The sequence below is a fragment of the Culex pipiens genome, chromosome 2, assembly GCF_016801865.2.
Source record: "Culex pipiens pallens isolate TS chromosome 2, TS_CPP_V2, whole genome shotgun sequence".
Lineage (NCBI taxonomy): Eukaryota > Metazoa > Arthropoda > Insecta > Diptera > Culicidae > Culex > Culex pipiens.
Genome location: NC_068938.1, coordinates 170,574,846 through 170,599,422, shown reverse-complemented (window position 1 = coordinate 170,599,422; position 24,577 = coordinate 170,574,846). Strand labels below are relative to the sequence as shown.

Sequence of the window (24,577 nt, the reverse complement as noted above, 5' to 3'; positions counted from 1 at the left end):
AAAGTTACTGAAATTAGCAGCTTTGGTAGTTGCTCTTGTAATGCTAGAAGGTTTATAAGAGGACGATATTAGTTTTTTGGATATTTCAGAATAATCTTGATGAAGTTATTCCTTTCTAAGAATTTCGAATTGCATTCATTGTTTATGTTGAACTACAAAAAAGTAAAATATCCGAGATCTGGCCTCTAGAATAGAGTAGAGTAGAGTAGAGTAGAGTAGAGTAGAGTAGAGTAGAGTAGAGTAGAGTAGAGTAGAGTAGAGTAGAGTAGAGTAGAGTAGAGTAGAGTAGAGTAGAGTAGAGTAGAGTAGAGTAGAGTAGAGTAGAGTAGAGTAGAGTAGAGTAGAGTAGAGTAGAGTAGAGTAGAGTAGAGTAGAGTAGAGTAGAGTAGAGTAGAGTAGAGTAGAGTAGAGTAGAGTAAGGTAGAGTAGAGCGTAGAGTAGAGTATAGAGTAGAGTGTAGAGTAGAGTATAGAGTAGAAAAGAGTGCAGAGTAGAGTGTAGAGTAGAGTAGAGTAGAGTAGAGTAAGTAGAGTAAGTAGAGTAGAGTAGAGTAGAGTAGAGTAGAGTAGAGTAGAGTAGAGTAGAGTAGAGTAGAGTAGAGTAGAGTAGAGTAGAGTAGAGTAGAGTAGAGTAGAGTAGAGTAGAGTAGAGTAGAGTAGAGTAGAGTAGAGTAGAGTATAGTAGAGTAGAGTAGAGTAGAGTAGAGTAGAGTAGAGTAGAGTAGAGTAGAGTAGAGTAGAGTAGAGTAGAGTAGAGTAGAGTAGAGTAGAGTAGAGTAGAGTAGAGTAGAGTAGAGTAGAGTAGAGTAGAGTAGAGTAGAGTAGAGTATTGACTGAATACCGTTTTTTAAAATTTAGTGTACCTTTAATTTTCAAAAATAACACTAACATAACGAAAAGTTACTCCCAAAAGTGAACAAAACCGTTCCACTCATCACACGTACCGGCTTCATCACGCTGTAATCACATCATCCTCTCGAAAGTACAATTTTATTAAGTTAAATCGAGATTTTCCATCATTTCACGCCTCTCTTACGTACGAGAGGCTCTTACACACGATTTTTCCTCCCGTCAGACGTAAATAAGCCGATAGAAATCATCTCGTTAACCGGGAGCAGTCGATCCATCCGGCATTTTTCATTTTTCATCAACCCCGGGGAAAATTGTGTCACTGAAGCAGAGCCGAGGGGGGAAAAGAAAAAAAAAACAAACGGAAATTTACCAAGACGCAGATAACAACCATGGATTGAGAGGAGAAAAAAAAATATAAAAAAAGCAGCAAGACTGTTACCTTAAACACACTCTTAAACACACAATTTGGGAGCTGATTGTGATCGCAGGCGAACACGGCAACTTCCTTCCGGTGGAGGCGCGTAGGAGGGAAACGGGAGGACAACCGGAAGGGATGGGGGAAAAACAAGGTCAAAAAAAGAAAAGGGGATTCGGAAAATTTTTGCTTCCACTAATGAAATTGTTCAACTCTGGCGCCGGTAGGAAGGATGGACAAAAATCGTTGAATTTGGATTGACTGAAATTGATATTAAATTTCGGTGCAATCCGATTCCGGTTACTCGGGATTGACTCGGGAATCAGGAAGTCAAGTGGCCGATTTATTTTTGACTTCGGGGTCATTGTGGGCAGGTTTGGAATACAAATTGCAGTACCGCGCTAAAGACTAGATTAACATTTTTGGCTATTTGCTTTCATACCTTTTTTCAAAGTTTTTTTTACTCTTTCAAGCAGTTTCACATTTTGAAGACTGTAGTAACTTATCTTTTAAAATATGTTTGCTCTGAGTGTTTTTATTCTTCAGGCCTGAATTCTCAAATATTTTTTTTTGTTTTTGATAGGAAAATGCTCCTGAGGACCATTCGAAAATTAAAGGCTACCTTCGAAAATTTCGATTTTCAGGCCTGAAAGTGTTGAAATATGTTTTTCTTGCATCAATAATATTTCTGTGAGTTTTACCATTCTTTCAAACGTGAGTAGTTACTTAAATTATTGCTTGATAAAAATTCTGATACAAACGTAGGGTATATGACCCTATTTTGGACCTAGTACCGGAAATGGATTTTATTTGTATTTTTTGATTTGGCTCAAACTTTGTGGGGACCTTCCCTATGACCAAAGAAGCTATTTTGTGTTATTGGTTCACCCATACAAGTCTCCATACAATTTTGGCTGCTGTCCATACAAAAATGGTACGTAAATATTCAAACAGCTGTAACTTTTGAGTGAATTTTCTGATCAATTTGGTGTCTTCGGCAAAGTTGTAGGTATTGTTAAGGACTATTGAGAAAAAATATATACATGGAAAAAATGCGGATTTTTTAATCAACTTTTTTTTCACAAAAACTCAATTTCCCAAAATACGTATTTTTTTTATTTTCGAGATTTTTTTATATGTTTTAGAGGACAAAAACCCGCAACTTTTGAGCCATAGAGAAACATGGTCAAAAAATCTGCCGCCGAGTTATGAATTTTTGAAAAAATCGAAATTTCATGACGAAACAAATTTGATGTATTTTTTTAATGTAAAATTAAATTTCTAATCGAAAAGTGCTTAACAGATTTTTCAATAAAGGACTCTGTTTTCAAGATACAGCCACAGAAAGTTTGATTTTAGCAAAATGTTTGCAGTTTTTTAATTTTCCTTAATTTTTTTTAAAGTTCAGAAAATTTTCTATGAAATTGTCTAAGAACCATTGAAGATTGGACATCTGGTTGCTGAAATACAGCGGCTTAAATAAAAAGAATCGGCAAAATTGAAGTTTTCTAAGTTTTTTTTTTCAAATAACCCACCATTTTCTAATGTCGATATCTCTGCAACTAATTGTCCGATTTTCAATGTTAAAATATGAAACATTCGTGAAATTTTCCGATCTTTTTGCATTTTAAATGGGCGTAATATTCAATGTTTGGTTGAATCTCAAAAATCAAAATATACGTATTTTGAGAAATTGAGTTTTTTTGTAAAAAAAGTTGATAAAAAAAATCCGAATTTTTTTTTCCGTGTATCTATTTTTTTTCAATAGTCCTCAACAATACCTACAACTTTGCCTAAGACGCCAAATTGATCAGAAAATTCACTCAAAAGTTACAGCTGTTTAAATATTTACGTACCATTTTTGTATGGACAGCAGCCAAAATTGTATGGAGACTTGAATGGGTGAACCAATGACACAAAAAAGCTTCTTTGGTCATAGGGAAGGTCCCACAAAGCTTGAGCCATGGCAGAACAAACAAATAATGGTAATATCACATCTGGAATTGGGTATATCATTCACAGCAAAAAAAGTAGTAATCCAGCTGCGTGTAAAAGTGCTGGGTGTAAAATAAATATTGCATTATTTTATGCAATTTTATGTAATTTTACGCCCTGAAAAATGTAGCCCATCAGTATGGGAAACCTACTTGACCGAAATGTCAAGCTGATATATGCGTATATCCTTACATATTTTCATCGGTCTGATGGCCGAGTGGGCTAAGGCGCCAGTCCTTACTGTTGGTGCTGGGTTTGAGTCCCGTCAGTTGCAACTTTTTTTTGTGTTTACAAAAATTGTACTTGCAGCGTGTAATATTAAGTGTTTATTTTGACGAAGGTGATGTGCATGCTTTTGCATGCGATTTTACCATCGGTTTTTTTGCTGTGTTTATGTATGAAAATGTGTAATTCTAAAATGTGTTAATTCACCACATTTTCAGTGTTTTACCACGTTTTCAGTCTGTTTAGATAATAATATTGAGATAAAATTACATCGTAAAAGATGTAATGCTACACCTTTCAAATTTACACATTTTTTACTGTGTATGTCAAAAAACTTCATATTTTTTCAATAATGTTTATTCTGGTTGCTGTAATTTATCTCAATTCTTCCAAACTTGTGTTAACACTTGTAGCCCCAAGGGGGTCAAAAAAGTTGGAAATGCATTTTCACCGGCTTATACAACCCTTGGAAAAAAAGTTGGAAATGCCTTTTTTATTATAACTTAAAGTAGACGCATCTGTTTTGGATCTACCTTGTTGGAGGTGATTCTTGACATTCTTCCGGATCGAATTCAACAAGAATCATTCAAATCGGTTGAGTTTTCGCCGAGATACAGCCGGTTGAAGTTGCATTTCCAACTTTTTTGACCCCCATGGTGCTTCGCGTAAGTTTTGACCCCGTTGGTGCTACAAGTGTTAATAGCTTGATGACTCATTGTCTCTCTCCAGACTTTTTATTTTATTTTCATTCAATTCCATGATGTTTTCTTAACATTTTCGACCAGTTCAAATATTTTTAACATTTGAATCTTTTGAAGCTATCATTCGTCCATCCATCTCTTCAATTTCTCAGAAATTCTTTCGACATCTCCTCACTTCCGAAAGACTCAACGAGGCTCAACATCGAGTTATCAACCAGCCTAAACTCAGCTTTCAACTGAACCGTGCCCAGCTTAAACTCACCTGGAGCGTGCGTGTATTTGTCTCTCATCGCACATCTCTGTCGCCGCTGTCGTCTTCGTGGGATTCTTGATTCCCTTCACGTGACATTACCGGTCCCGGGTGGATTTGTTCACGCACTTGGATCCACTCTCCCCCATGGGACATGGGTTGGAACAATAAAATAGACTCGGTGGAGCGTGCTTCGTTGAGCCAGCTCTAGCCGGTAGCCAAGTCAAGTCCCAGGTTGTCAAGTTAAATTAAATTACGACTTGGGCGACAAACGAGGGAGCTCGGCTAGGTTTGTTCGAAGACAACGAATGTTCCGTACGGATGTACGGGTTTTGTTGGAACGTAATAGTGAATACAGTCTATATTGACAGATGGGATGTTCGGAGATATTCAATTCAATCTTGGCTTTTGAGTTAATGGGAAGCAATAAAGATGCCAGATGATGTACACTCAAAGGGGGGGACCGAGAATCTTGATCAGACTTTATCGAAGATCAACAATCGATACGACGTCATCTGATAAATTTTTAGCCAAAGTTCAAATTCATCAATTTTCTCTTTTTTTTCTCTTTTCAGGTAAGAAATTCTTCCAATGCAATTGCTTCTGAGTGTACTGACATCCCCAAGTAAGACAGCTCTTATTTAATCTCCCATCGAGTCCTGCAAATAATGATTATGCATTACAACTGCAGGTCGTCCTGCACCTTCGCCAGTTGATTCCACACTCCGCTCGGAACAAAAATGAAGGAAATCAAATCCAAACCTGCCGAAGCGAATAAAAGTCCGAGACGAAACCAAAGCTTCCCCCATCACAGTTTATGCCATCTGGCGTGTGCTTGAATGGAAATGGAAATTGAATTTTATTACGTTTATAAAAGTAAATTATGAACCTTTCTGTGCTCGTCTTTGTCGTTTGGTGGCTGCTCCAGGAAGAAGATCTTCTTTTTCTTCCCTTCTTCCCGCAGCAGCAGCAGCAGTAACAGAGGAGATAAAATTAAGCTCCAGTGTCATCATCTTCTTGGGTGGAATCAATATGGTTTTCCCTCCCCCTCCTCGAGCATCCTCCCAGAACGGAAAGCCGACATTATTATCGCATTTTTCCTTACCTTTAGCTACCGACAGTCAGACTGCTGCTCTCCACAGAGCCAGGTTATAAATGTTGATGATGATGTTCGCCGTGAGTTGGTGGGAGGAAAATCAGGGAACAAGTGCGAGTTGTTGAATCAAAAAATGAAAAAAAGAGTATATCAAGAAAGTTATCACCGGAAGTTATGCCGTTTGTGGGGAGAGACCTGATGGCAGGTTTGTTCTGAACATGGCAGTCTGTCTGTTTGTTTGGGGTTGTACCAATTTAGATATGGCATTTTATTTGGAAGCTAAGGAAGGATTTCTTTCGAAATTGGCCCGGTAGGAATGTCATAAACGTCTTATTTAAATTCCCTCGAAGATTAGCAAGATCACCTGTTGTTTTTTACTGAGACTCAGTGTGGGTTGAGTGTTGTTGAGTGTTGAAGGATTCTTGGGCAGGGATCTTTAAATCCTTGGATCCTTTGAGAGGCTCATACTGCATAAATGTTTCCTGTCTTATTTAGAACATTTGGTAACCAATGTCAAAAACACCTTAAATCTCCAACCAGTAAAGTCAAGCTCGAGTTCAATGTTTTGAAAAAAATACTGTGATACACGGAAAGAAGTGCAATCTAAATTTTACCAATTCAATGTGCGGTTTTAAACTGGTGAAATTTGCTAAATTTTGTTGATATATCTAAAAATTCAGTTAAATTTACCAATTTGGGATTGTTAAAATAGCGGACCTTGATTGCCGATAAGAAAATTTTCACCGAACCTAACGTTTCAAAAATTTTAGTATTTGTTGCATTTTTAGTATTTGAAGTATGTTTAGAACTTTAAGTATTTGAAGTTTTTGATCGTTTTTGAAGTACCGTAAACCGCAGTGAATGTGATAGGTTTTAGACTGTTCCGCAAAATGAAGAATTCAAATTGAATACGTACGGAATGCGGTAACGGTCGTAGGTTTCCTTCCGTGCATATTTAATTTGAAATCTTCATTTTGCGGAATAATCTAAAACCTATCAAAGTCATCCCGGCTATCAATTTCACTTCAGTTTACGGCATTTGAAGTATTTAAAATAATTCAAGTATTTTTAATATTTTAAGAATTTTAAGTATTCTAAGTATTTTTGATATTTTATTAATTTTATATATTTTAATAATTTAAATAATTTTAAAAACTTGGAGTATTAAAAGTATTTACAGTATTTAAAGTATTAAAAGTATTAAAAGTATTTAAAGTATTTAAAGTATTTAAAATATTTAAAGTATTTAAAGTATTTAAAGTATTTAAAGTTTTTAAAGTATTTAAAGTATTTAAAGTATTTAAAGTATTTAAAGTATTTAAAGTATTTAAAGTATTTAAAGTATTTAAAGTATTTAAAGTATTTAAAGTATTTAAAGTATTTAAAGTATTTAAAGTATTTAAAGTATTTAAAGTATTTAAAGTCCTTTAAGTATTTAAAGTATTTAAAGTATTTAAAGTATGTTAAGTATTTTAAGTATTTAAAGTATTCAAAATATTTAAAGTATTTAAAATATTTAAAGTATTTAAAGTATTTAAAGTATTTAAAGTATTTAAAGTATTTAAAGTATTTAAAGTATTTAAAGTATTCAAAGTATTTAAAGTATTTAAAGTTTTTAATGTTTTTAAAGTATTTAAAGTATTTAAAGGTTTTAAAGTATTTAAAGTATTTAAAGTATTTAAAGTATTTAAAGTATTTAAAGTATTTAAAGGATTTAAAGTATTTAAAGTATTTAAAGTATTTAAAGTATTTAAAGTATTCAAAGTATTCAAAGTATTTAAAGTATTTAAAGTTTTTAATGTTTTTAAAGTATTTAAAGTATTTAAAGGTTTTAAAGTATTTAAAGTATTTAAAGTATTTAAAGTATTTAAAGTATTTAAAGTATTTAAAGTATTTAAAGTATTTAAAGTATTTAAAGTATTTAAAGGATTTAAAGTATTTCAAGTATTTAAAGTATTTAAAGTATTTAAAGTATTTAAAGTATTTAAAGTATTTAAAGTATTTAAAGTATTTAAAGTATTTAAAGTATGTTAAGTATTTGAAGTATTTAAAGTATTTAAAGTATTTAAAGTATTTAAAGGATTTAAAGTATTTGTAGTATTTAAAGTATTTGTAGTATTTAAAGTATGTTATTGTATTTACTTACAATTAGGATGGACAGACAATTAAATAAAATAAAAAAAAAAACAAAGATATATTAAAACAGTCAATACTGAACTGATGAAAAAATCCAATGTAGAATAACGGGACATATTTTAATGTAGGCAGGTTAAGAAAAACTATGTTTTTTTTTTGTAGGGCGTTCAACTATTTTTTTTCTGACATTCACGATAATTCTCCTTATTCCGTGTAGTCTAGCTACGCCCTTTCATTGACATAACAAATCTGTCACCAAAAAAATCACGTTTCACCTTATCTAAGCACCACGCGTTCTTTCTAAGATTCCAATCCTCCCTCCACCACCTTACTTATCACTTATCATAATCGAATCCCAACGCTTGACACGACTTTTCCCCCTTAATCGGAAAGTTGCCTGCTCCCAACATCAGACACTGGATCCAAGCTGTATTACCGAAAAAGTGCAACCCTGTCCACTCAGCACGATTTAAAAATTCAATTCCAAAGGTTCGCCCCATCATCGGGTACCCTGTTGTCCGGTCTAGACACACACCCAACTTGGGATATCAGCTCGATATCAGGGGATAGATAATTTGGAGACACGAAGATAACGACTTTTCTGGACGTATAAAGTCATATGGTGGAGGTATCTACCGAACAGTCTTCGTTATGGCGAGTTTGGAGTTGATTTTGCTGGTGTTGGCCGTTCTTGGTAGGAAAAGGTTTAATTTGCTGAATCTGCTGAGTTCAAACAGCTTCGTTCTACAGGTTGCACAACCGCCCAGCGATGGCAGGTCGTCACGGACGAGCTGGGTAAGCCGCACATGTTCGGAGAAGGTGAGCAAAGTCCGGATCTTCACTTCCAACCAGAGCAAGACATTCGGTTTCTGCTGTACACTCGTGCAAATCCGGAAGTTCCGAACCGTATCGCCAACAATGACCTCGGTTCGGTTACGAGCTCGCACTTCAACGCCAGCCATCCGACCCGGATCGTGATCCACGGTTGGTTAGGTGGGGAGGTGTCCCGGATAAATCGGATGGTCCGGACGGAGCTTTTGGAGCTTGGGGAGTTCAACGTGATCTATGTCGATTGGAGTGCGGCGAATCACCCGGATTACCGAGTGTCACGTCGGTTGGTTTATCCAACGGGAATCGCTACTTCGAATTTGATTGACTTCTTGGCGAGAACCAGCGGCTTAAGGAGGGACACCTTGGCGATCGTTGGTCACAGCTTGGGAGCTCACGTAGCCGGTAATGCTGGGAAAGGACAAAATGGAAGACTTCCGACGATCATCGGACTGGATCCAGCTTTGCCGTTTTTCTCCGGAGAAGATACCATCGACCGGATCCGGGATACCGATGCGGAGTACGTGGAGATCATCCACACCAACGGAGGTGTCATGGGCTTCATGGAACCGATTGGTGACGCCGATTTCTACCCAAACTGGGGCCGTATCCAGCCGGGTTGCGGCGTTGACATCGACGGAGGCTGTGCCCATGCTCGGGCCGTTGATTACTTCGTGGAATCCCTGTGGTCCAGGGTGGGATTCGTTTCAACGCAGTGTGACAGTTTCCAGGAAATCCGCACCGGTTTGTGTCCTGGAACTGGCATTACCTCCAAAATGGGCGGAGAACCCCCAAATCAAGGTTCCGAAGCGCCGCGAGGAGCGTTTTACGTGGAAACCGCCTCCGGAAGACCCTTTATCACTGGATGCTAACCCCCCCAAACAAATAAAAAAAAGTATCTAATTGAATAGAAAATCGCTCGACTCCGCAAAACTCGTCATTCGTCAGCGTTAAACAATTTCGCCGTTCCGTTTTTCACTTTCAATTGAAAAGATTTTCCAATTTGAGGTGCACAAAACATCATCCCTCAGCTGTCACGAAACGAGAAGAAAATAGAACAAACCTGGCCATCAATCTTCCCACCAGCATCAGCACTTTCCATTCTTGTGTGTCCTCTTGTGTCGAAATAAAAAAAAAGGTAGGAAAAACGCTATAAACCTTCCGCTTCCCTCGGGGTGGAGGTGGTGGTGGCCACGAGATTAAGGATATCAATTTTACAGCTGAGCGCACGGGTTGAAAAACGTTGGAAAACGATGACGACGACGACGGATGGACTTCTTTTTTTTCGAGTGTTTTGCCTCGTGCGGTTTGTCCCTTTTTGTGGCGGAAGAAGTCTTTGGGGTGTTGAGACAAGTGTCGTTGAAATTTGATGAATTTCATGGATGATAGTTGAATGTACTCAAAATTTGTGTAAATCAAAACTGATGAATGGCAAAAGTATAAAAGTATGGTAGGGTAGTCATCAATGAGACACTTTTGGTTTTCAACTTTCAACGATTTTTATAATTTTTTTATCAGCGTGTTTTAATGCACTTTTTGTTGCATTTTCTTTCTTTTAATGTGTTCTAATATTGACCAAAATATGAGATCGATCCGACATCTACAGCCAGAGTTATTCAACTGTCTCATTGTAGACGCACTTGGCAGGAACAATGAGACACTCTACGAAAATAAACATTTTTCAAGTAAAACATCATGTTTTTGTATTGTTCCATTGCAGGTGACTTGCCTTGAACATTTCAGGGCAATTTTGTCAACATGAAACTTTTATTAACAAAAGTTACACTAAAAAGTATTTAAATTTTGTAAAATCCATTTATTAATACCAAATAACTTTGTATGTTTGGTTAAATGAAGTTTAAACTTTATAAATATGCCAAAAATCACTTTTAATTCATGTTTTGAAAGATTTCCATCGATTTTTAAAAGTTTATCGAAGAAAAATCAATGTGTCTCATTGTTACCCATGGGCTGAAATGAGTGGGGAACAATGAGACAGCCCTGGATTATGGGTATATTCAAAATTTTGGCCTAATCTAATGAAAGGACATTGTAGCTCAACTCAATCCCTATGAAACGTCGAAAGAAATTTGAAGAAATATTAGTTTTGGTGTAAATGGCAGCCTACTAGCGAAAAAGTATTTTTTGTCCATAATTTACTTTTACACCCCAGAATCAAACATTTATGAATAACTTTTTAAAGGAGCGTCCATAACCAAAGCCACTAATATAGCAGACGTGTATCCAGTAGACACACCTTTCCCCCTAATATGAGCCTGATTGGTTGAAACTACGACTTGTGAGAGCCATTTTATCATTGTTCCCCGTGTCTCATTGATGACTACTCTACCCTATGTAATGATCGCTTAGTTTTTTCTTCTGTTGGCACATTGCCGATCTATTAATTTCTTCAAAATATTCACTGAATTTTTCAGGACTTGATTAAATCAGGCAAGAAACATGAAGTTTGGTAAACAGTACAGACTTGATTATCCGAAGTCCTCCGAAGTTTGTTTTTCGTTGACCTAAATAGTGCCGTTGATCTCATAGATGATCCCCAACAAGATTTAGAGTTATGTAGGAATTTGTAATCCAAGATGATGGACAAAATGGCTGGTGATGAAATAATATTGAAAAATTTGTTTGAGATTTCGGTCATTCGATTATTTGTATTTTTTAATCCTGCTGAAACTTTTTTGGTGCCTTCGGAATGCCCAAAGAAGCCATTTTGCATCATTAGTTCGATCATATAATTTCCATACAAATTTGGCAGCTATCCATACAAAAATGATATGTGAAAATTCAAAAATCTGTATCTTTTGAAGGAATTTTTTGATCGATTTGGTGTCTTCGGCAAAGTTGTAGGTATGAATATAGACTACACTGCAAAAAAAAAGATACTCGGTAAAAAAAAGATTTTTAATTGTGTGTGTGTGTGTGGTCCAATCCAATACCCGCTAACTGGTAGCGATATTATGGGAAAGTACAGTTTGTATCAGGCTTTGTACAGTATGTAAAAAAAGTATTTACACCCCTTGGGCACTATGCACATTTTGTGATGAAACATGTAAAAAATTTAAAGTTTGACAGGAACCTAGTACTACGTTTTGTTCAGAAACTCATGCCAAACATTTTGCTACAAAAAGCTCATGAAAAGATGATTTCTATAAAAAGTTATATAACAAATACTATTACGAAAATAAAAAAGGTGCAAAAAAAGTTTGTACACCTTTCGAAAAATTCACATAAATAATGTTATTTGTTGACAAATCACCATAAATCCAGTCTTCCAACTCCAAATAGGCATCATTGACTGATTAAAAAAATAATTTGGATTGAATATAAAGTTTACTAACTACTTAGTATAAAAGTTTATATAACTCTGGAAATTCTATATAAAACCTATCTAAACTTAATTTTGCAAACTTTTAATTCACATAAATGTCAATATATTATCATAGAATTGCAAAATAAACATTTTGGAGTGGGTATAACACCGTTTTGGGGGTATTTGTATCGATAGAATAGATTTTTCGTTGGAATTTCGTACCTACCCGGAATTACGTCGTAGGAAAATCCGCCGGCATCCGAACCGGTCCACGATTCACAAGTCAACCTATGTGGAATCGGAAAGGGCATAAAATTTCCGATCTTTTGATACCCATACATCTAGGTTTTCTTTAAAACCTACGTTTTTAAATACCTGGGCAAAAAGTAAGTTAGATCCACGAGAACAAAAATTACGAAATTCCATACATTTTTGGCAGGTTGCTCAAACGAAACCATAACAACGTTTTTGCTTAGGTATTTAAAAACGTGGGTTTTATAGAAAACCTGGATGTATGGGTATCAAAAGATCGGAAATTTTATGCCCTTTCTGATGCCACATAGGTTGACTTGTGAATTGTGGACCGGTTCAGATGCTGGCGGATTTTCCGACGACGTAATTCCGGGTTGGTACGAAATTCCAACGAAAAATCTATCCTATCGATACAAATACCCCCAAAACGGTGTTATACCCACTCCAAAATGTTTATTTTGCAATTCTATGGTAATATATTGACATTTATGTGAATTAAAAGTTTGCAAAATTAAGTTTAGATAAGTTTTATATAGAATTTCCAGAGTTATATAAACTTTTATACTAAGTAGTTAGTAAACTTTATATTCAATCCAAATTATTTTTTTAATCAGTCAAGGATGCCTATTTGGAGTTGGAAGACTGGATTTATGGTGATTTGTCAACAAATAAAATTATTTATGTGAATTTTTCGAAAGGTGTACAAACTTTTTTTGCACCTTTTTTATTTTCGTAATAGTATTTGTTATATAACTTTTTATAGAAATCATCTTTTCATGAGCTTTTTGTAGCAAAATGTTTGGCATGAGTTTCTGAACAAAACGTAGTACTAGGTTCCTGTCAAACTTTAAATTTTTTACATGTTTCATCACAAAATGTGCATAGTGCCCAAGGGGTGTAAATACTTTTTTTACATACTGTATATGAGCAGTTCTCTAGGATTTCGGTCATTCGATTTTTTTTGTATTTTTTAATCCGACTGAAACTTTTTTGGTGCCTTCGGTATGCCCAAAGAAGCCATTTTGCATCATTAGTTTGTCCATATAATTTTCCATACAAATTCGGCAGCTGTCCATACAAAAATGATGTATGAAAATTCAAAAATCTGTATCTTTTGAAGGAATTTTTTGATCGATTTGGTGTCTTCGGCAAAGTTGTAGGTATGGATACGGACTACACTGGAAAAAAATAATACACGGTAAAAAAAATTTGGTGATTTTTTTATTTAACTTTTTATCACTAAAACTTGATTTACAAAAAAACACTATTTTTATTTTTTTTTATTTTTTGATATGTTTTAGAAGGCATAAAATGCCAACTTTTCAGAAATTTCCAGGTTGTGCAAAAAATCACTGACCGAGTTATGAATTTTTTAATCAATACTGATTTTTTCAAAAAATCGAAATTTTGGTCGTAAAAATTTTTCAACTTCATTTTTCGATGTAAAATCAAATTTGCAATCAAAAAGTACTTTACTGAAATTTTGATAAAGTGCACCGTTTTCAAGTTATAGCCATATTTAAGTGACTTTTTTGAAAATAGTCGCAGTTTTTCATTTTTTTAAATTAGTGCACATGTTTGCCCAGTTTTGAAAAAAATATTTTTGAAAAGCTGAGAAAATTCTCTATATTTTGCTTATTTGGACTTTGTTGATACGACCTTTAGTTGCTGAGATATTGCAATGCAAAGGTTTAAAAACAGGAAAATTGATGTTTTCTAAGTTTCACCCAAACAACCCACCATTTTCTATCGTCAATATCTCAGCAACTAATGGTCCGATTTTCAATGTTAATATATGAAACATTTGTGAAATTTTCCGATCTCTTCGAAAAAAATATTTTTGGAATTTTCAAATCAAGACTAACATTTCACAAAGGCCAAACATTCAATATTACGCCCTTTTAAAATGTTTGTCTTGATTTGAAAATTCCAAAAATATTTTTTTCGAAAAGATCGGAAAATTTCACAATTGTTTCATATATTAACATTGAAAATCGGACCATTAGTTGCTGAGATATTGACGATAGAAAATGGTGGGTTGTTTGGGTGAAACTTAGAAAACATCAATTTTCCTGTTTTTAAACCTTTGCATTGCAATATCTCAGCAACTAAAGGTCGTATCAACATAGTCCGAATAAGCAAAATATAGAGAATTTTCTCAGCTTTTCAAAAATATTTTTTTCAAAACTGGGCAAACATGTGCACTAATTTAAAAAAATGAAAAACTGCGACTATTTTCAAAAAAGTCACTTAAATATGGCTATAACTTGAAAACGGTGCACTTTATCAAAATTTTAGTAAAGTACTTTTTGATTGCAAATTTGATTTTACATCGAAAAATGAAGTTGAAAAATTTTTACGACCAAAATTTCGATTTTTTGAAAAAATCAGTATTGATTAAAAAATTCATAACTCGGTCAGTGATTTTTTGCACAACCTGGAAATTTCTGAAAAGTTGGCATTTTATGTCTTCTAAAACATATCAAAAAACAAAAAAAATTAAAAATAGTGTTTTTTTGTAAATCAAGTTTTAGTGATAAAAAGTTAAATAAAAAAATCACCAAATTTTTTTTTACCGTGTATTATTTTTTCCAGTGTAGTCCGTATCCATACCTACAACTTTGCCGAAGACACCAAATCGATCAAAAAATTCCTTCAAAAGATACAGATTTTTGAATTTTCATACATCATTTTTGTATGGACAGCTGCCGAATTTGTATGGAAAATTATATGGACAAACTAATGATGCAAAATGGCTTCTTTGGGCATACCGAAGGCACCAAAAAAGTTTCAGCCGGATTAAAAAATACAAAAATTAAAATTGAAGAAAAAAGACCGATTTCGTAGAGAATTGCTCATATGAGCAGTTCTCTAGGATTTCGGTCATTCGATTTTTTTTGTATTTTTTAATCCGACTGAAACTTTTTTGGTGCCTTCGGTATGCCCAAAGAAGCCATTTTGCATCATTAGTTTGTCCATATAATTTTCCATACAAATTTGGCAGCTGTCCATACAAAAATGATGTATGAAAATTCAAAAATCTGTATCTTTTGAAGGAATTTTTTGATCGATTTGGTGTCTTCGGCAAAGTTGTAGGTATGGATACGGACTACACTAGAAAAAAATAATACACGGTAAAAAAAATTTGGTGATTTTTTTATTTAACTTTTTGTCACTAAAACTTGATTTACAAAAAAACACTATTTTTAATTTTTTTTATTTTTTGATATGTTTTAGAGGACATAAAATGCCAACTTTTCAGAAATTTCCAGGTTGTGCAAAAAATCATTGACCGAGTTATGAATTTTTTAATCAATACTGATTTTTTCAAAAAATCGAAATTTTGGTCGTAAAAATTTTTCAACTTCATTTTTCGATGTAAAATTAAATTTGCAATCAAAAAGTACTTTAGTGAAATTTTGATAAAGTGCACCGTTTTCAAGTTATAGCCATATTTAAGTGACTTTTTTGAAAATAGTCGCAGTTTTTCATTTTTTAAAATTAGTGCACATGTTTGCCCAGTTTTGAAAAAAATATTTTTGAAAAGCTGAGAAAATTCTCTATATTTTGCTTATTCGGACTTTGTTGATACGACCTTTAGTTGCTGAGATATTGCAATGCAAAGGTTTAAAAACAGGAAAATTGATGATTTCTAAGTCTCACCCAAACAACCCACCATTTTCTATCGTCAATATCTTAGCAACTAATGGTCCGATTTTCAATGTTAATATATGAAACATTTGTGAAATTTTCCGATCTTTTCGAAAAAAATATTTTCAAAATTTTCAAATCAAGACTAACATTTCAAAAAGGCCAAACATTCAATATTACGCCCTTTTAAAATGTTAGTCTTGATTTGAAAATTTTGAAAATATTTTTTTCGAAAAGATCGGAAAATTTCACAATTGTTTCATATATTAACATTGAAAATCGGACCATTAGTTGCTGAGATATTGACGATAGAAAATGGTGGGTTGTTTGGGTGAAACTTAGAAAACATCAATTTTCCTGTTTTTAAACCTTTGCATTGCAATATCTCAGCAACTAAAGGTCGTATCAACAAAGTCCGAATAAGCAAAATATAGAGAATTTTCTCAGCTTTTCAAAAATATTTTTTTCAAAACTGGGCAAACATGTGCACTAATTTTAAAAAATAAAAAACTGCGACTATTTTCAAAAAAGTCACTTAAATATGGCTATAACTTGAAAACGGTGCACTTTATCAAAATTTCACTAAAGTACTTTTTGATTGCAAATTTGATTTTACATCGAAAAATGAAGTTGAAAAATTTTACGACCAAAATTTCGATTTTTTGAAAAAATCAGTATTGATTAAAAAATTCATAACTCGGTCAATGATTTTTTGCACAACCTGGAAATTTCTGAAAAGTTGGCATTTTATGTCCTCTAAAACATATCAAAAAATAAAAAAAATTAAAAATAGTGTTTTTTTGTAAATCAAGTTTTAGTGATAAAAAGTTAAATAAAAAAATCACCAAATTTTTTTTACCGTGTATTATTTTTTTCCAGTGTAGTCCGTATCCATACCTACAACTTTGCCGAAGACACCAAATCGATCAAAAAATTCCTTCAAAAGATACAGATTTTTGAATTTTCATACATCATTTTTGTATGGACAGCTGCCAAATTTGTATGGAAAATTATATGGACAAACTAATGATGCAAAATGGCTTCTTTGGGCATACCGAAGGCACCAAAAAAGTTTCAGTCGGATTAAAAAATACAAAAATTAAAATTGAAGAAAAAAGACCGATTTCGTAGAGAATTGCTCATATGCCAAATGCTGATACAACTTATCTCAGTCCCGGGTATTAGGTGGTGATAGCCCTCGCGCTGCTTCCAACGACCCGTTTCAGAATGACAGAGCTCCTTGCGGTCCAATTCCGAGGTCGCTGGGCATTGTTCAGCCCCGCCTAAACATAGAAGCAAGCATCTGAAGGAAACTCGATCGGTAAAAAAAAAGATTTTTAATTTCACTCTTTATCACTAAAACTTGATTTGCAAAAAAACAATATTTTTATTTTTTTTATTTTCTGATATGTTTTAGAGGACATCAAATGCCAACTTTTCAGAAATTTCCAGGTTGTGCAAATAATCTTTAACCTAGTTATGATTTTTTGAGTCAATACTGAATTTTTCTAAACAATTTTTCAACTTCATTTTTCGATGTTAAATCGAATTTGCAATCAAAAAGTACTTGAGTGAAACTTTGATTAAGTGCACCGTTTTCAAGTTATAACCATTTTTAGGTAACTTTTTTGATAATAGGGTAAATTCTCGTATGTTTGGCAGGTTAAGCGCTCGCTCCTAACTCCATCCAATTTGCTGATTTTCACTATTAAAACAACTAATTTTGCAAAACTTTTAATAGAAACTTGCTTGCTCACTTCTTATTGAGCTATTTATCACTCTATTTCAGTTGAAAACGCTTTTAATTAGCTTTAATTGAATGTCAAAGTTCTGACCTGCCAACATTAGAGGCACGCTGGAATTAGATGCTGTTCCCCTAGTTGCAGTTATTCATTTTTTTTAAATTAGTGCCCATGTTTGCCCACTTTTGAAAAAAGTATTTTTGAAAAGCTGAGATTTTTTTTACATTTTGCTTTTTTGAACTTTGTCAAGGACAAACTTATGAGAAGTTGGATGAGCTTTCCGGTAAAAATATTTACGAGACTGAAAAACCAAGTCTGTCATATAAAAATTGCCAAAAACTACAAAAAAAACCGTTATTTCAACATTTTATTCTTTAAACCGCTGTATCTTCCCAAGGATTGGACATATGACAATGGTCAATACGGAGACTTTTATGTAAAATTGTCTGGGGAATAAATTCTCACTGCCGGATTTTTAAAATTTCGACGTTAAGACCACTTTTCAAAAAAACAGTTTTAGTCTTTTGGCAATATCTTAGGCTATTTCCTCAAAAATTTTAAACGAAAAAAAATCGTGACATCACCTTTAAATTTATGTTTTAGACATAAAAATCAAAAAATCTTATAGAAGTGGCGTGTATTTTTGTTTCAGTGCATTTTTTTTGAAATACCTTACGCCGAGTTGCGTTGGAGAATTTGAACGGTGTGCGTCGCGGTCCTCACGCAGGATTTTCGTTGCCGTTTTCGTCTTTGTTGTCCCCCCGATTGTGCGTGTATTTCGATCCGGGCGGTTTCGCGTTTTCGCATTTTAGTTGGTTTTATCTTTCCACAGCCGGCTGTCTAAGATTAAATCATTTATGCTAAACTCAACACCAAATAATCGGGAATAGTCTCATCCGCATACTCCGACTGTTTGCCTTGAGAATGCATAATACATCACACCATTAAACAAAATTTATTGATTATTGGGTCGCATCATCATCCTCTATGTTGAATCCTGGCCATTACCCTTACCCACTAACAAAATCCCAAGTAGAAGTAGTTTTCCGGCACACGCGGGGTGTGGATATCGTATAGAACCCACCCTTGGTAGCAGCCTGTGCTAACTAACATTCCCGTCCCATTCCCTCGAGATCTACAAACTGACATGGCGGGCGCCATTGGTGGCCAACGACTGTTTCCTATTCGCACCGGCTCTAGTTTTGATGATCGTGATGTTTTATCTTTTCAGCGCATTCATGCATGCTGTTGATAAGGGAAACATCATTTGATCGTTGAAGCGTGTGACCGATTGTGCTGATGGGATATTATGGTCCTGTTCAGCAACGGAGAAGGACAACCATGGGCATGGGTGGTCTCTCATGCTCATGCTCATGCTCATTTTTTTGAAATACCTTACGCCCTACTCAAATGTTATTTTCGAGTACTATTGGCTCCATATACACAAAATGGCTTAAATAGGCCTAGGATAACATGTCTACAAAGTTTCATTAAAATTGGAGAGGGTCGGGTACAAAAGTACCAGAAAAATCCTGATTTGAGCTGGAAATGCTTAATATGAAACATTCGTGAAATTTGCCGATCCTTTCGAAAACAATAGTTTCATTTTTTATATGGGTAATTCTCCGCCAACTCACACAGCAGTTGCCCCGACCCCTTTTCGATTTGCGTGAAACTTTGTCCTAAGCGGTAACTTTTGTCCCTGATCACGATTCCGAGGTCCGTTTTTTGATATCTCATGACGGAGGGGCGGTACGACCCCTTCCATTTTTGAACATGCGAAAAAAGAGGTGTTTTTCAATAATTTGCAGCCTGAAACGGTGATGAGATAGAAATTTGGTGTCAAAGGGACTTTTATGTAAAATTAGACGCCCGATTTGATGGCGTACTCAGAATTTCGAAAAAACGTATTTTTATTGAAAAAAACCCTCAATTTTTTTTTAGTTTTCCCATTTTCCGTTACTCGACTGTAAACATTTTTGGAACATGTCATTTTATGGGAAATTTAATGTACTTTTCGAATCTACATTGACCCAGAAGGGTCATTTTTTCATTTAGAGCAAAATTTTTCATTTTTAAAATTTCGTGTTTTTTCTAACTTTGCAGGGTTATTTTTTAGAGTGTAACAATGTTTTACAAAGTTGTAGAACAGACAATTACAAAAAATTTGATAAATAAACATAAGGGGTTTGCTTATAAACATCACGAGTTATCGCGATTTTACGAAAAAAAAGTTTTGAAAAAGTTACTTTTCACGTTTTTCTTTGTTTCGTCGTCCGTGTCTGTCGCGGGTGACCATGAACGGCCATGATCGATGACGACCAACTTTTTCAAAACTTTGTTTCGTAAATTCGCGATAACTCGTGATATTTATAAGCAAACCCCTTAAGTCTATCTATCATTTTTTTGTAATTGTCTGCTCTACAACTTTGTAGAACATTGTTACACTCTAAAAAATAACCCTACAAAGTTAGAAAAAACACAATATTTTAAAATGAAAAAAAAATGTTCAAAATGAAAAAATGACCCTTCTGAGTCAATGTAGATTCAAAAAGTGCATTAAATTTCCCATAAAATGACATGTTCTAAAATTTTTTCCAGTCGAGTAACGGAAAATGGGAAAAAATTTAAAACCCTTTTAGTGTTTTTTTCGATGAAAAATACGTTTTTTCGAAATTCTGAGTACGCCATCAAATCGGACGTCTAATTTTACATAAAAGTCCCTTTGACACCAAATTTCTATCTCATCACCGTTTCAGGCTGCAAAATATTGAAAAACACCTCTTTTTTCGCATGTTCAAAAATGGAAGGGGTCGTACCGCCCATTTTGGCATTTGATGTCTTCTAAAACATATCAGAAATTAAAAAAAAAATTGTTTTTTTGCAAATCAAATTTAGTGACATAGAGCGAAATTAAAATCATTTTTTTACCCTGTATCATTTTTTCAGTGTAGTCCTTATCCATACCTAAAACTTTGCCGAAGACACCAAATCGATCAAAGAATTTCTTCAAAAGATACAGAGTTTTGAATTTTAACATAAAATTATTGTATGGGCAGCTGCCAAATTTGTATGGATGTTCATATAGACAAACTAATGATGAAAATGGCTTCTTTGGGCATGCCGAAGGCACCAAAAAAGTTTCGGCCGGATAAAAAAAAAAAACACAAAAATTATAATTCAAAAAAAGATCGATTTCGTAGAGAACTGCTTAGCGTAATGATAATGTGTATTTGAAAAAAAAAGAAAACAGACATTTAAAAAGTTGAACAGCATTGCATTTTTTTTAAATAATTCTCAAATGGTGTTGTTTTCCCAAATCCCATTTCAAATCGTAAGTTTACAAAAGTTCTTCCCAATTTCATCTCCAACTTTCTCCCAACAATCTTTCACAAAATTCCATCAAAGAAACTTCCGTTTCAAGACACTGGACTTCTTCCCACTCCCACTTCGGTCTCCATGGCAGCACATAATTATGTCTGATATAATATTTCCCCCCTCCACCCAGTTCTCCAAGTCACAGCTTGCACCACAAACCAACTCCTCCCTGAACCAAGGCACTGCTGCTGCTGGAAAAGTTTCACCCGGGAAATTAAATGAAACTCGAAAGTTTTTCCTCCTCCACACTGGGGCGTGTGGTGGGCGCTTCGTCTGCTAATAGTTGGCAGCACTTGACAATGTTACGATGAAGGCTGCTGTGTTGGAAATTTGCTGCCTTCTGCTGCTGCTGCTGCAAGTGACAGTAATAGTTTTTAACTAGATTGACTCCCACGGTTCATTGCTCGGCTAAATGGTTGTTGTCATGGGTCAAGGTCAGGGCGGAAACATTATGAGGGAAGTAGCTTCTTCTGTGAATACTTTATTTTGATTATTTTCCCTTTGTAAAAAAAATCGTTTAGACTTGCCGAATTTTCCTTCGATTTTCCCATCCTTATCAAAAACAAAGCGGAGAAAAATCAAGTCAACAAAAATCGCTTTCCGCTGGTTGATCTTTGTTACGCGATGTAGGCGTCTCGAAATCTCCAAATCTGTGAAGTTTTCCCCCCAACCCCTTTTTCCAGCCCCAATAGTGGATGTCTTCCTCCTCGCCCTTATGGGTAGTCAACCAGCAGTGGAAAATCCATTTTCGGCTTAACGAGTTGTGAGAAATGTTGAGATATGCAAATCTTTTGCGGGGGAGATGCTTTTCCAATCGAGACTGGAAGAGCTTTGCTGTTTGTGCTTTTCTTTCTTCTTTGTTTTTTTTATTCTTTTGCTTTTAGTTTTTCCTCTCGGAAAAAAGAAGGGACTCCCTCGCCCTAACGAGCGGATCAAACGGAAAAGCAACTTTGACGAGGATGGAAAATTTAGTGCGTCCAAAGTGGGTGAAGAGAGAGATAGAGAGCTTTTCCGAGGTGGCACTGCTAAATAAAACGAAAATTGACATCAACCCTTTAAATTTCGAGAAAAACTTCGTCATTTTTTAAAGTGTTTCAATTTCCCGAATATGCGAGAAGAGTGATGAATTTGGGGTTAGGTTTGGAATTGTTGCTGGAAGATGGATGCACATCATTAGCTTTGGGGTTGTACCACCACAATCTATTCGGATTTCTTTTTGTCTTACATAATAATCCCTTCGGAGGCGAGATTTGCATGTTGAGCTGCTTGTTTAAAGAGGAAATTTATCAGAATCGGAATCTGAATGGGGGTTTTAGACTGAATGTTGTGGGAAACGAATTGTAAGGCATTATTTTCCTTAAAATTAAATTTCGTTTGGAATTGTATCTAATAATTTAGCCGTTGCATTGTCTCAAAAACATGAAGCATGAAAATGAAACTCAATTTAGCTGGTGGGCTTTTTAAAAAAAGAAAGGTCGTTTGCATGTGGTTATTTTTAATTAATTTAGCTTAAAACGATAGTTTCCTAATTTTGATTCCGATTAAGGTCAAGCGACATCAACTTGACAAATATTTACGATTGCCTTAACACAAAAAAAAACAATCAAAAAATCAACCACTTAGTCCACTTAGTCGTAACAAACTTCCCAGAACCTCGATAAACCCCACTTAAAACCCAAAAGGACCTCCGCAAAAGGTTGTTGTGGTCTATTTTTAAAACCTACATAGGAGATCAACGCTTTACAACTGAATCCTAACAATCTCCTCAATGCCTTAATAAAACCTTTATTAAAACCTTATTAGGAGTTAAGAAAAAATTACATTTCATACGTCTTCATGCGTCTTATGACAAACAGATTTTATTCTGGCAAAAAAATTAGTCTTCGTCTGGCCAAAATTAGCTTTTTTTCTATTTTTTCCAGGGTTACCAGGTCAAAATTTGAAAAATCTGGCAGACGAAAATTTAACAATTCTGAAAAATGAAGCTGAGGGAGTACATGAATTAATTCAAAAGTTTCCCGGTCGGAAATGGCGGGCACAATTCTGGCGTTCGTCTGGGGGCTTGCGCCAGCCATCTGGCAGAATTTCCCCCAGATTTACCCCAGATTTCTGCCATGATTTCTGGCGAATATGACACAAACCGGTCGTGCACGGTTCAACCGATTGAACCGGTTGATTTTTGTGCCAGACAGCTGGCAGAACTTTCGCCCGATTTTCGCCAGATTCATCTGGCGTTACGCAAAACTTGTCTAGGCTAAGTGTGCCAAGTGTGTCTGAACTGCACGACAAACGTCCGCCAGCGCCAGACACTCAAATTTACCAGATTATTTTCCGAGTGGGTTGTAGAATTCAGATGTTTTAACTGATTTATGTCCTATAAAATGTTGAATTTACATTTACTTTGAGAAAAACCCATTCTGAATTTTATGGTTTTCAATTAAATTGGCTCATTTTAATCAAAAAGTTGTTCGAAATGGGCATTTAGTGAACAATCTGGCAAAATCTGTCAATATCTGGCACAGAGAAGGATGAATCTTTATTCTGGCTGACACTTGAAAAATCTGGCATTCCCAGATTTATTTGGCAACCTGGCAACCCTGTTTTTCTGCCAATATGGCGGTCATTTTTGTTCAATCAGACCACACGTTTAGCGCCATATTTAAGCATTGCTCTTTTAGGAGTTTAAAGTTTAAAGTGAGCTTTTTGCAAGCCGAATGGCACTTGACAGTTGCAACACCCTTGGTTTTAAAGAAGAATGCGATAAAACCGTTTGGCATGGCATTGTTTTCTGGTTTTCAAGCCTATAATAAAACTTTCATAAAACTGAAGCCAATCTGCTTTTATTTTCACCAGATTTTATGTCCGAGGTAGAGCGTCAAATTTCCCGTCCCGGGAAAAAAATTCCGGGAATTCCCGGGATTTTCCGGAAAAAAATATTTCCCGTTTTCCGGGAGTTTTTCCGATTTCCCGGGAATTCCTGAAATTCAAGTGAAAGTTTACATTTTCTTAACTTTTTTGAACTAGTTTTTGAAATGCTCAGAAATAAAATTAAGGAACAAAATAGGATTCTATTCATTTCAATTGATCGTTAAAATTTATGTTTTTTTTCAGATTGATTTCAAATTCAAAACTGAAAATCGATCTTGCTTAATAAAAATTAACAACTGGCTTATTCCGAATTTGCAACGTAACGAAATTTTTATTTTTTTTTCAAATATGTCTCGTTTTATATCCAAATCTGTCCCAAAACTTAAATATTATTACAGATTCAGATTGGAATATTCAACTAACAACTATTGAAAATTAATTTTTCGTCGAACTTTTCATTTGCCATATCGATCATTCCGTGACGTTGGAAATTTCAATAAGTCATATTTAAGTTATTATAAACATTTCTTATTGTGAATCTAGCTGTGATTAATGAGTGGACCAACAAAAAAAAAGGAATAAATAATTTAAAATGTTCGGTTTATTAGACAAAACGAGTCGTTTTTGTCGCTGAAGAATGTGTCTATAACATTTTAAAAAAAATAATGGGTATTTTTTCATTTAATAAAAGATATATCTAATTCCTAATTCTGATTTTTTTACGTTTTTGTTAGTTCGTTCATCCCGGGATTTTCCCTAAACCGGGAATTCCTGAATCCCGGATTTTTTTTATATTTTGTCCCGGGAATTCCCGAAATTAAAAAAAAAAAAACAATTTTAAGTCTGGAAACTCAGATTTGG

General features: G+C 34.7%; 2 protein-coding genes across 3 annotated transcripts in view; both read left to right on the top strand.

The window, feature by feature from the left end:
• Nucleotides 1-24,577, top strand: part of LOC120428057 (prolow-density lipoprotein receptor-related protein 1) — a 497,901-nt gene that overhangs the window by 280,416 nt on the left and 192,908 nt on the right. The gene's annotated exons all lie outside the window — the stretch shown is intronic.
• Nucleotides 7,798-11,911, top strand: LOC120428060 (pancreatic triacylglycerol lipase-like). The gene is made up of 2 exons (XM_039593020.2): nt 7,798-8,363; nt 8,420-11,911. Exons 1-2 carry the CDS (start codon nt 8,321-8,323, stop codon nt 9,367-9,369), a joined length of 993 nt encoding a protein of 330 aa, XP_039448954.1. The 5' UTR covers nt 7,798-8,320; the 3' UTR covers nt 9,370-11,911.